The sequence below is a fragment of the Pseudoliparis swirei genome, chromosome 10 (genome assembly GCF_029220125.1).
Source record: "Pseudoliparis swirei isolate HS2019 ecotype Mariana Trench chromosome 10, NWPU_hadal_v1, whole genome shotgun sequence".
In the NCBI taxonomy this organism is placed as follows: Eukaryota; Metazoa; Chordata; class Actinopteri; order Perciformes; family Liparidae; genus Pseudoliparis; species Pseudoliparis swirei.
Genome location: NC_079397.1, coordinates 11,049,822 through 11,062,869, shown reverse-complemented (window position 1 = coordinate 11,062,869; position 13,048 = coordinate 11,049,822). Strand labels below are relative to the sequence as shown.

The 13,048-nt window shown below is 45.2% G+C and overlaps 1 protein-coding gene across 2 annotated transcripts in view; it reads right to left on the bottom strand.

Moving 5' to 3' along the window:
* ahcyl2b (adenosylhomocysteinase like 2b) overlaps nt 1-13,048 on the bottom strand; it is a 40,032-nt gene that overhangs the window by 8,223 nt on the left and 18,761 nt on the right. For both annotated transcript variants that reach the window (XM_056425128.1, XM_056425127.1), the window contains exons 2-6: nt 6,893-7,001; nt 789-932; nt 592-692; nt 373-475; nt 180-274 (exon numbers count right to left, since the gene is read on the bottom strand). In XM_056425128.1, the coding sequence (XP_056281103.1) occupies nt 180-274; nt 373-475; nt 592-692; nt 789-932; nt 6,893-7,001 (552 nt within the window). The remainder of the gene's footprint in view (nt 1-179; nt 275-372; nt 476-591; nt 693-788; nt 933-6,892; nt 7,002-13,048) is intronic.

The window sequence follows — 13,048 nt, the reverse complement described above, 5'->3', positions numbered from 1 at the left end:
GAGAGAGGGGAAAATCCAAACGTACGGGTAACAAAGAAAGCAGAAATCTGCTTAATACTTAAAGGGCTCATCAACTTATTTCTGCAGTTGGTGAAAAAAGCAGCACCACTAACAGGGGCTGTTGGATGGAAATACAAATAAATCACAAGTGGGCTTTATTGAGCATGTAGGTGTGCTACCATGTTGGGTTGCCATCCTTCCACGTTGACACAGCGGTCGATGCACCACCAGAAGTCGTCCTCTGACTCACCCTTCCATGCAAACACACTGAAACCTAGAAAGAGACAGGAAGCATTTCATACGTAGACAAGGGAGAAAATATAATGTGCAGTTGTCTCACACTCTCACACACACACACACACACACACTCACCTCCCTCTGCCAGGGCAGCTGCCACTTCATTCTGGGTGGAGTAGATGTTGCAGGCTGCCCATCTGCACTGAGCCCCCAAAGCTGACAGAGTCTCCATCAGCACCTGAAGAGAAGAGGTGTGACTTTTCTTGTGGCAGCTGCAGTAAAACAGTCTTGTGTTTGGGGTGAGTGTGTGTGTGCGTGTGTGTGTGTGTGTTTGTGTTTTGCATTCTCACTCACAGCAGTCTGGGCAGTGATGTGGGTGCAGCCCACCACCTTAGCGCCGGCGAGGGGTTTCTCCCCCTGGGCTCGCTTCCTTAGCGCCATCAAAGCTGGCATCTCTGAGAGAGACACACAGATGAACACATACGTGGTGAATGAGCTGGGTGGTTCAGGAATTGCCCTGTTTTTTAAGAGGTGGCAGTAGTTTGGTTCACCTTGCTCTGCGATCTCGATCTCTCTGCGGCCGAAGTCGGCCTGTTTGAGGTTTTTGATGCAGAAGTCGCCATTTCCCTTGGAGTTCTTCTGCTGCTTGTCCCGGGGAGACGTCTCATCGTCAGAGCTGTCCGTGTATGACGCCGCTACGGAAGGAAACACGCGTATACAAGAATAGTCAGTATGTCACACACACACACAATACTGACATAAATCAATATTGTGTGTGTATGTTTTTATAAACAATCGGTACAGCATTTTGTTTTTCACAAAATTATTGTTATCCCATTTAAGGAAATTTCCGATCATCATTCGGAGGTCCGAAAAACGATTGCCGGTACTTGTGACGAGGATATTCGCAACGGAGAAGTCTTCTGACCTCCACGACACTTTTGACCATGATCTCCACAAAACGGAGGAGATGCTAAGTTTAGACAAGAGGCAAACGAGTCTCCGGAGTGCCAACGTAGCATTTAATTGAACGACTTCACTGTCTGGTCAACGAGGCCACAGTTAAAACATTTATTTAAATCGTGGACCACTGCAAAGGGATCAAGCGGTTCAGTCGAGTCTTCTAAAGGTTCAGTAAAACCTCAGGTCGGAGAGGAATAATTTCATTGATAACTTCACATCTTTTCCGGGCAGTTAAAGCAGACCGAGAGAGACCACTTGTGGTTCGGTTGGCGACACCTATCAAGCGGCCGATGACGATGCGTGCGCCCCGACAAAAAGCTCCTCCTCCTCCTCCTCCTCCTCCTCCTCCTCCTCCTCCAACAAACCAAGATGAGAAATTAAGGCCCTGGATGTGATGTTAATGGATGCCTCTAAACTGCACTGTTGCATCTCCAATCATCCCAGAGACAATCTGTCTGGCATCAGTGGCGACAGGGGAGAAGATGCCCAGGCCAGACGGGTCCTTACCCCACTTCCACAACCCCATGTATGCCTCTTCTTTCTCCTATTGGACATGGAGTCTGGACGGCAAGCATACAATCCGGTAGGTCTGGAGCCAAAGCTAAACGCGGAGAAGCAGTTTTTTAGAACTAAAATCTTTCCTAAACTCAGTTCTGTATATTGCTCAGCAATGCGATATTTATTCTACTATTCAACATGTTTTATTCCATTTTAAGTGTATCTTCCATTTTACTTTCATCCTTTTTAAGATTGTCCCTTTTATATTGCCTGACTTTTAGATATTGTCTTAATGCCTTCCTGTTTATTTAAAGCACTTTAGAGCAAATGTATTTGTCAAGACAACGAGCAAAGAGCTGTGAGGTTTCAAAGTGCACAACAAACACAATGCGCCTCGGTTTCTGCACTCTGAATAAAGCCTCTCTTTTCCCCCCAAACCAGCAATTTAACTTGGGTAGGCCACGGACTATAAAGCGGTCTGCAAAAGCTCCAGTCTTTCTCCAATATAAGACTGCAAAATAAACAAAGCACAAATGTGTTTCAACACTTACAGGGAGAGGTATCAGTGCACCTCTGGGAGACAGAAACAGTCGTGCCCACAGTGCAGCAGCGTGTACTTAGTAAGAAGAGGCCCGCATGTCTGGCGCCAACACCGAGAATGTCCGGTGCTTACGGCTGACCCACTACACAGGTACGACCCCCCTCGTGTAGAGCAGGTACACGACTCCAGTATCACTTCTAGCGACCTTTCAAAAAATGACCACGGGCCAGCTCCAGAGAACACCGGGTTTCTCGCCCGCGCTGTGACAATACCGAGGTTAAAAGAACATGCTGTACTGTGCCAGGAGGTGAAAGCTTTGCAAGAAGAAGAAGGTAACAATCTGAGAGTCTGCCGCTTTCTTTTAAAATCTCTCCAGCCGTACTGACAAGGGGGGGGGGGGGATTAGGGATCATGAGGGGGATGTACCGATACTTGAAGAAGGAAACTGGGAGACAAGGCCAAAGAAAAAGTATTCTACATTCACACTATTTTCTACTGAACTTATTCCACTCGTCAAACATAATACTATCATTTGTCACTTTTCCGTGCCAGATTAAAAACACTGGTATCAATACAGACTTGATTTGATGATGTAACCTTAAAGATGTACTTATGTCAGACTGGTGATGTGTTATTTGCTGTGGTTTTTCTAATTATTTTGTATCTATTTTGTGTTGTTCTTTACCCTTATATTTGTCCTTTCCCTTTGTATTGTATCCTTAAAGTCCTGTCTTGTTAATTTGTAAAATCTAAATACATATATTTTAAAAAACAAAAAAACAATGCAGCATTTCCATATTTGTCAATAATGTGCTAAATCCACAGACACAGAAGTGACAGAACTTGAGGCAATTTATCAGACTGTGCAGCTCCACACAATCTGTTCACTGATGGAGTAGTATTCCCAAAACCTGAAAGCAGTGTAATGGGATACACAACTCTATAAAACTACATATTACACAACATGTTAGTTTTATTTGTTGCTTATTTCCTACCAAAAAGACGTGTTACAAGGTGCTAAATACATGTATCTGCTACCCGACCTGGACCACGACCTTGAGAGGAGCCCTCATTAAGGATAATCTAGAGAAAGTGGCCATGGGAAAAGTGTGTTGAGCATGTCCTGTGCACTGTGGGAACCATCAGAGGTATAAAAGGCACTCTGTTGAGGGAGTTGTGAGAGAAGACAGGGAAGCAGCAGAGACAGGGGAGGAAAAAAAAAGAGAGACAGCATGAAACAGAGGATTAAAATGTCGAGAGACAGAATAGGGCTGCACAAGTTTCCGGAAACAACCGTGATATTGGCAGCACTGACACATTTCCCTCAATTTACTTTTGCTGTACAACAGCACAGGAGAAGAACGAGCTTGTCAAATTGTGAAAGGAGGGAGGAGGGAGGTATATAAGAGCTGAGGTGAGAGGAGAGAAGCAAAGAACAGTGAAGAAGAGACGGCAACAGGAGAGTTGCAGAGACAATACACAGCCGGAATTAAAGCTCAAAACAATAAATATATATAATTCCAGCAGGTTAGTCTGTGGCACTGTGAAAAACCGTCTCGTGTAGACTACCTCCTCAGAACAAGAATGACATCATTGAAACAGGTGGAACAACACTAGCAAATCCCCCCCCCCTCTGCAAGTATGTAGTATTATTTATATTGTAGGTATTAGCTCAGGCTCTTTTTCTAAAGAAAGTCTTTTTTTCAAACTTTTGTAGTTTTTAGCCAAATCTCTAATTTGGTTATTACAGGCAAAACAGCAGGAGTCTTTTATTGTGAACAATTATAGCAACTGCATCAGTCACTAATTTTGGAAAACAGAAACACACAAGGTCACTTTGTCAGTGACGGCCAGAACGGCCATCCACTAATTCCGACTGAAAGTCATTTGTCCATCTGCCGTCCGTCTGCATGTCAATCACATTCTGGCGCGAGAAGCGACGCCGTCCGAGCGGCCCAAATTAATTTGTCACGTTAATGGTGTCAATGGAAGATCTGTGGCCTGTGAATAAACCCAGTCTAAAAGCAGACGCGTCAGAAATGTTGATGCACTGCTTCAAGTTTGAAGGCTTTTGAGTGGTGAGAGAGCAGTCCTGACACCTTCCCCCGTGACACCTCCCTCCAGCCCCAGCCCATCAACTGCACCGCCCCCGCCACAGCAGAGGCCTGCGCCTCACAACTGCCCACCTCAGAGCCCCCCCCCTCCACAGTGACGACTCTCTCCATCCTTGAGAGAGACGTCAACAGACTTTTTAAGAGACAGAACCCCCGCAAAGCAGCCGGGCCAGACTCTGTCTCTCCATCAATCCTGAAGCACTGTGCTGATCAGCTGTCTCCGGTGTTCACAGACATTTTTAACACCTCACTGGAGACATGCCACGTACCAGCCTGCTTCAAGACCTCCACCATCATCCCCGTCCCCAAAAAAACAAGTCACTGGACTCAACGACTACAGACCCGTCGCCCTGACCTCTGTGGTTATGAAGGCATTTGAGCGTCTGGTGCTGGTTCACCTCAAAGCCATCACTGACCCTCTACTGGACCCCCTGCAGTTTGCCTACAGAGTCAACAGGTCTTTAGGCGATGCAGTCAACATGGCCCGACACTTCATCCTCCAGCACCTGGACTCCTCAGGAACCGACGCCAGGATCCTGTTTGTTGACTTCAGCTCTGCCTTCAACACCATCATTCCGGCTCTGCTTCAGGACAAGCTCTCCCAGCTGAGCGTGCCTGACTCCACCTGCAGGTGGATCACCGACTTCCTGTCTGACAGGAGGCAACGCGTGAGGCTGGGGAAGCACGTCTCTGACTCCAGGACTATAAGCACCGGTTCCCCTCAGGGCTGCGTTCCTTCCCCTCTACTCTTCTCCCTGTATACCAACAGCTGCACCTCCAGTCACCGGTCCGTCAGGCTCCTTAAGTTCGCGGACGACACCACCCTCATTGGGCTCATCTCTGGGGGGGACGAGTCCGCTTACAGGTGGGAGATTGATCATCTGGTGACCTGGTGCGGGCAGAACAACCTGGAGCTAAATGCTCTGAAGACAGTGGAGATGGTCGTAGACTTCAGAAGGAACCCAGCCCCACCCACCCCCATCACCCTGAGGGACTCCCCAGTCAACACTGCAGAGTCCTTCCGCTTCCTGGGCACCATCATCTCCCAGGACCTCAAGTGGGAGCTGAACATCAGCTCCCTCACCAAAAGAGCTCAACAGAGGATGTACTTTCTGCGGCAGCTGAAGAAGTTCAACCTGCCAAAGGCAATGATGGTGCACTTCTACACCTGCATCATTGAGTCCATCCTCTCCTCCTGCATCACCATCTGGTACGCTGCTGCCACTGCCAGTGACAAAGGCAGACTGCAGCGTGTCATCCGTTCTGCCGAGAAGGTGATTGGCTGCAATCTGCCATCTCTACAGGACCTGTTCGCCTCTAGGACCCTGAGGCGGGCGGGTAAGATTGTGGCCGACCCCTCCCACCCGGGTCACATCCTCTTTGAGGTCCTTCCCTCCGGCAGGAGGCTGCGGTCCATCAGGACCAAAACCTCACGCCACAAAAACCAGCTTCTTCCCGGCTGCCGTTGGCCTCATGAACAAGGCCCGGACCCCCACCTGATGGGGTCACTTATCCCTCCCCCACACCTCAAGCCTGTGTTATGCACACACTACTTTGCACACTGAACATTGCACATGCACTTTTGCACTCCTGCCCTGCTTTTTGTATTGTAGTACTTATTGTGTTTGTATGTTTTATGTTCATTTTATGTTCACTGTATGCACCTATACACCAGAACAAATTCCAGGTCGGTGTAAACCTACTTGGCAATAAATACAATTCTGATTAAGATAAGATAGAGAGAGAGAGAGAGAGGATTATTCATCAGACAGTGCTCCCTCTCTCATCTTGATGCCGTCCTACTTTTTTTCCAACACTAAACTTTTCTATTTAATTTGCCCACAATGCAATTTGATACGTTAAAGAATAGTGAGACATTTCAGGGAAATGCAGTGCTCTTATTGGCTGTCCTGTAGTCAGCCACTGACTGGCCCGGCAACCTCGTGGTGTTGACGAGACTCGGCGAAGTCACTGTGTATGGCCAAGGTATTGCCCAATAGGTTTGTGTACCTATGAAACAAACGTACATTTTATTATTTTTTTATAATAATTGGTGCTGGTACACACATTTCGTTACCTTTGAAATGAAGCGGTCTCTAGTCTTCATGCTAAACTAAAGTAACATCTCCTGGCTGTAGCTTTGAATATATCGGAGAGGTTCTGTGAGGCCACTTACTCTTGTTTGTTCCCTACATTATTTAACTTTCGTTCACCTCCCTCTGTTAAAGCGTATCACAGTAATTGTACACAAAACTGGGACTGTGGGTTTAGTTCAGTTTCAACCACACCCAATACTTCCCACCCCCCAGCCCCCCCGTCTCCAGTGGACCACCAGCAGCTAATCCTCCAACACAGAGCTCCCAGTTTCACGTGAACGTGAGAATGAAGGCCGGCACAAAGTTCAATCCAGCAAAGGAAAATGACAAAGCAAGCCAACTGCTCTTCCAGGTGGACCTCTTATCGATATCTTTGCATTCATAAAAATACAACGCGATGGAAAGACGCCGATTGAGCTGTGGAGATTAAACAATAGTTCCACCTGAGCTGTAGCTGTCTGTGGACGACTGGGAGATGGAGCGGGACAGGGAGCGCCGGCCGATCTTGGAGGGACGTTTGCTGAACTCCTGTTTCTGGTCCGCAAACTGGATCTGCATGGGGCACAAGGGGACAGAGATCAGAACTCTATGTAGATTGTTGCAAGTGCATTCATTTCGATCGCACAAACAACTTCTGTTCGGCGTAATGGATTTCCAAAAAAAGGCACAAGTAGCTCCCGCTTCTTGGAAACGACCACCGAGCTTCACGCCTATACAGTTCTTGTAGAAGCACCCAGACACATACATTAACTAGGGTATGTTATAACACTCAAAATGAAATGGGCAATCATTAAAAGGAAATATGGACTGCATCTTTAAAGTACTGCAAGTCATGGCCTTCTGGGTTTAAAAGGAGAGCAGAACCCTGTTCAGTACAACATGTTATTAGAGATATCAGATAAAGATGGTTGAGTTCACCCTGACTGTCAAAGATAATGGAGACAATGGGGCCATTATCAACCACATCACCAAGGCCACGCAGCTGACGAAGGTGCGGCGGTTCATTCTGAAATAGCTGGGAGGTGTTTGGCTATTAACTGTAGTCGGGCCACAAACTGGCCGTGATTCTATCGACTTGTTAATCTTTCCATTGTTGCAGAGTTAATAGCTCGGTGAATCATAATTCATGTCATTATAATATTAGAGTGCGAATCGCTGACTTATTCAGACCATAAAACCACGGTAAAGGAACAATCAATGCTGGGTCAAGTGTTGAATGTTCCATTCATGTACAGGGTTTTTCCTGGGTCAAAATGGGTCTTCGGTGCTCCGAAATTATTATTTTTGCGCGCTGTGCGCGCACCATCTATTCATGCACGTCGGGCTGTTGAGTGATCAGCAGCTGGCCGCTCTGTCAAATCGCGCACCTCACAGTTGCGTATTGATCAGACAAGAAGACACGCTTATCAACTCCAGTGTTTCCCCTACCATTATAACAGGGTGAACTCTGACCACCCGTCACCCTGTAATTTTCGTCTACCCCCCCGTCAGAGCGATGCGCGCGCCGACATCGAAGCTCTGCCGTGATGCGCGCACATGTCCGCGCACACGGGTGAGCACACTCTCACTAGCGCCAGAGCTCCGATGCCGGCGCGCGCCTCGCTCAGCCGTGATGCGCGCACACAGGTGAGCGCACCTCAGTGTTAAATTAAGCTTAGAGCACCAACATGGCTAGCGGCACTAGTCCCGCCCCCCTGAAGCTGTAAACCTAGGGGAAACACTGAACTCGATCACTATTGATCCAAACAGAACGAGGGTTCGGCTGTAGCCGACTTGAAACATACTATTGAGAACATATTCGCTGACATGCACGTGATGAACACTTTTTTTTTTTTCCATCGCAGACTTTTTTTTGCCTTAGGCGCTCAGGAAAACGGCGTAGGCGCGCGCCCACATTTTCTCTATGCAGGAAAAACCCTGATGTATTGTTCATGTATTCTTCATGTATTCTTAATGCATTTTCCAATTCATTCTCAGTTTGTATCATTCTGCTTGTTGAAAGACCTTCTTCGAGCACAAAACAAGCAAATATTTTCTGGTTTTGATAAGAGAGAAATTACAAAATTGCTGACATTCAACCACATTGCGTGTGCACGCCAGATGCAAGGACGCTATGTGTGAGGTGACTCATGAAGTATGCAAGTCTAGAAATCGTACTTGGATGTATTCAAAGTAAAAGAAGTCCTCTTTGACTGGTGCAGCTTAGAGCATCAGCACCTTGCATGGAGAGGTCCAGAACAAGACAATCTTGTTCTGGACCTATATACACTACCGTTCAAAAGTTTGGGATCACTTAGAAATTTCCTTATTTTTCAAAGAAAAGCATTTTTTTTCCCAATGAAGATAACATTAAACTAATCAGAAATACACTCTATACATTGTTAATGTGGTAAATGACTATTCTAGGTGGAAACATCTGGTTTCTAATGAAATATCTCCATAGGTGTATAGAGGCCCATTTCCAGCAACTATCACTCCAGTGTTCTAATGGTACATTGTGTTTGCTAATCGCCTTAGAAGACTAATGTCTGATTAGAAAACCCTTGAAAACCCTTGTGCAATTATGTTAGCACAGCTGAAAACTGTTTTGCTGATGAGAGAAGCTATAAAACTGGCCTTCCTTTGAGCTAGTTGATTATCTGGAGCATCACATTTGTGGGTTCGATAAGACTCTCAAAATGGCCAGAAAAAAAGAACTTTCATGTGAAATTCGCCAGTCTATTCTTGTTCTTAGAAATGAAGGCTATTCCATGCGAAATTGCAAAGAAACTGAAAATTTCCTACAGCGGTGTGTACTACTCCCTTCAGAGAACAGAATATCTGATTAGAAAACCCTTGTGCAATTATGTTAGCACAGCTGAAAACAGTTATACTGGTGATATAAGCTATACAACTGGCCTTCCTTTGAGCTTGAAGAACAAAATTAATACTTCCAGGGCTCCAGATTAACTTTTTTTACTAGGAGCACAGTGGCCCCTAACTTAACATTTTAGGGGCGCAAGCAGAAAATTTAGGGGCGCACACAGGGTTTTTCCTGGGTCAAAATGGGTCTTCGGTGCTCCCCAAAAAAAAATGTTTGGCTGCGCGCACCGTCTATTCGTGCAGGTCGAACTGTTGAGTGAGTGATCAGCAGCTGGCCGCTCGGTCCATTCACGCACCTCACAGTTGTGTATTGATCAGACAAGAAGACACGCTTATCAACTCCAGTGTTTCCCCTACTATTATAACAGGGTGAAATCTCCACCCGCCACTCTGTAATTTTCGTCTACCCCCCCCGTCAACAATTCTCAGCTCGCGTGACAGAGCGATGCGCCCGACATCGAAGTTCGTAGTTTTTTTAATCGCAGACTTTTTTTTGCCTTAGGCGCTCGGGATTTGTCATAGGCGCTCGGGAAAACGGCTTAGGCGCGCGCCCAAATTTTCTCTGTAGGAAAAACCCTGACACTATAAATCGACTTGCAAAGTTTTCCCATCATTTTTACTGTATTACTGATAAATAATTTGACAATATACATTCTATTTATTGTGTAGCATTATTGCCTAGGACTATGAGGAAATACATATATAAAGCAACTCAAACATTAAAGAAATTACCGATTTCTTTAAACATTTAGGACTTTTACTTTGAAAAATGTCCTAATTGATACATTAAAATTGTTTGATTGCTATTGTAGGGGATTTCAGATATGTATGGAACACATCTGCATTATTCATTTCCTGGAACTCTTGGGGAAATCTATATACAGGACTTTTCTTAACATACAAAAGACTGACTAATTTTTATAAACTCTTCCTTGGTCCAGTAAAAATGTTTTAATGTTAGCATAATTTAAGCTAAATCTCAGAAACTATCTATAAAGATACAACATCAGTTCATTGTTTACTTTTATATGCTAGTGTATGATTTGTCGACATCTTATTTTGATAAACGGATGTTGTTTCACGTGGTTCTTTCCGCTAACTTTGCAAAACCGGATGTTGTCACATAAATCCTTCCGCTAACGTTATCAAAACCCTCGCGCGCTCCCGATCGAATGCGTTTACCGTGAGCATCAGTCTATAGGGGCAGACATGTGAGAGTCGGCTGAGTTGACCCAGAGATTCAACTCGGGGGACGGGGACGCCGCTCGGTGGTGAGGATCCCCTCATGGACCTCTCACTCTGCGGCCCTCGCCCTCGTTGTGTCTCCGCTGCGGTGCGCCTCTTTTCACACATTAGCCCCCCCCCACACACAGGCCAGCCTTCTTCTTCTTCGGTTTTCGTCTCCTTTCTTCTTCTTCTGGAGTTAATGTCGGTTAGCAAACCAGTCATTCAGGCATTACCGATAACTATAGTGGGCTGAAGTGTAGAACAAGTTTGTAAGCAACAAAAATATTTAATAACAAAAAAAAGAAATCTGCTAATTTACTGGTCGCGCATGCGCGAGTTGATGAAAAATTTACTCGCACTGTGTCTAATTTTAGGTGCAAAACGCGACCATTTGGTCGCAGTCTGGAGCCCTGACTTCAAATATTAATCATTATTTCTAACCTTGTCAATGTCTTGACTATATTTTCTATTCAATTTTCAATTAATTTGATAAATAAAAGTGAGTTTTCATGGAAGACACGAAATTGTCTGGATGACCCCAAACTTTTGAACGGTAGTATATATATATATATATGATTGATTGTCTTGTTCTGGACCTCTCCATACCTGTGTGTGTGTTGGGGTGTGCAGTGAAGTTGCAAGTGTGATGCACGTCTGATTAAATAAGGCCTTGTGCATCAAGGGGGACCTCGTTGTTGAAGGTCGGAACATTTCAGAGGCTTCCTCTTCCCCCTCTGCCTCTTTTTAGCCTACGCGTTCCTGCAATCCAGGCCAAACTGGTCCAACCATGTGCGGGCAAACACAATGCAATGAACCGTTTCCCCGTCCTTTCATTTTTCTCCTCCCCCTCTCACACACCTCTGTATTCTTATTTAATTGTTGATTGTTCAAGAGATTGGGTTGCCTGAAAACCAAAAGGGCAGACTTAACCTCTACTGACCCAAGATGGTTGTGATGTGTGGAAAACTGAAAACTAAATGTATTGCTCAAAATCAAGGGTTGGACTCTATGGAATTAATAAAAATGTATTCCAAATTGGAGCTCATGAACTTGTGATCGGAACAACTTTCTAGCTTCTGGAGTCCTTGCCAATGAAACGAAAAACACAAATGAAATGCCGCCATAATGTACAAAAGGGAGCAGTAAACCTAAGAAACAGACAAGAGGAGCCATAGCAATGCTAGCAGCTCTGTGGGGTTGTGCTTTTACTTCATGCAAGTTAGAAGATCTTCATCTTCTCAGCGGATGCTCTTTGGAAAGTCATTTTCCTTCCTGCTGCAGGACAAAAGCAACGTGTGAGTGCAGCCGAAGGTGCCAATGATCCTGACCACTATAACAGGCTATAATACAGCAATTGGCCTCTTAAGGTTTATCGGATGGAGTTTAGATGAGGGGCTTTAGGAGCTCAGAGTGGCAGTGAAGGGTTAAGGGTCATTTTTGGGAGCTCAGGAGGAAAGGATATGAGGGCTTATGACCCCATTTGAGACAAGATTATCACGGGTTAGCTCAGGGTACAGAACAGAGGGTGCTGCCAAAGAAAATTAAACTGTGGTTTCCTTATTGCTCCCACTCTTTGGGCCTTTCCCAACGTACAGCTCTGTACATATTGTATGCATCTCTACATACCTGGAGGACCATATGATTTGATTTATATGATGCAGCTGGTCCGTGGCAAGCAAAAATCTCCAAAATGATTATTTTGCGTACATAAGGCAAACAGCAGGAACGAGCTAGAAGAAGAACGAAACGTGGTGCAGATCCTTGTTATTATTAACCATCAGTTCGCTTCCAACAGGTCATACACGCTTGAAAATCTCTATTTTAACTTGCTGCAATCAGACTTTATGATTTATTTTAAAAGGTACTGAACGGCCTGACGCCTTTATTCACACAATAACCCTCCAGCCAAATGCTGGTCAGCTGTTCCTGCCGCTTACTACCCTGCTCCGAGTCTTTCTGTACCCATGAATGAAGTGTGTCATATTATGAGCGGCCACGTAATGATATGATGAAAAAAAAAGAAAAAAAAGATAATTACATGACAGATTTTAATCAAGTCTAGGTGACCTGAGCCAACGTTACAAGCACGACTTCCTGGTAACCCGGCATTAAGAGCATCAGAGAGAATTATTATGCATAATGTAAGAAAGCCACTGACAAATGGAAACTGCAACACTCCTGTACTGGTACACAGGTCTACTTGACCCAGCAGCGCTGGCTGCTTGTTTGGAAAAGTAATTAGATGGCGTTCATTCAATCGGCCTAAATTTTAGAGAGCAACCTCTGAATATCTACGACATAACTGGGTTGGATTTGTATTTGACTATGAAAAGAAACGCTCCAGGAGTCAAGACAATATATTGGGCTAAACCAACAATCAGTTTTAGTTTGCGCTCAACCACATGATGCAGTCTCTTCCACCTCTGTGATGTTTACGATCCTCCACCGTCTCAGCTTGCGGTGCATTGCTTTAATTTACGGATGGTGGCGGATCGGGAAACTTAATGACA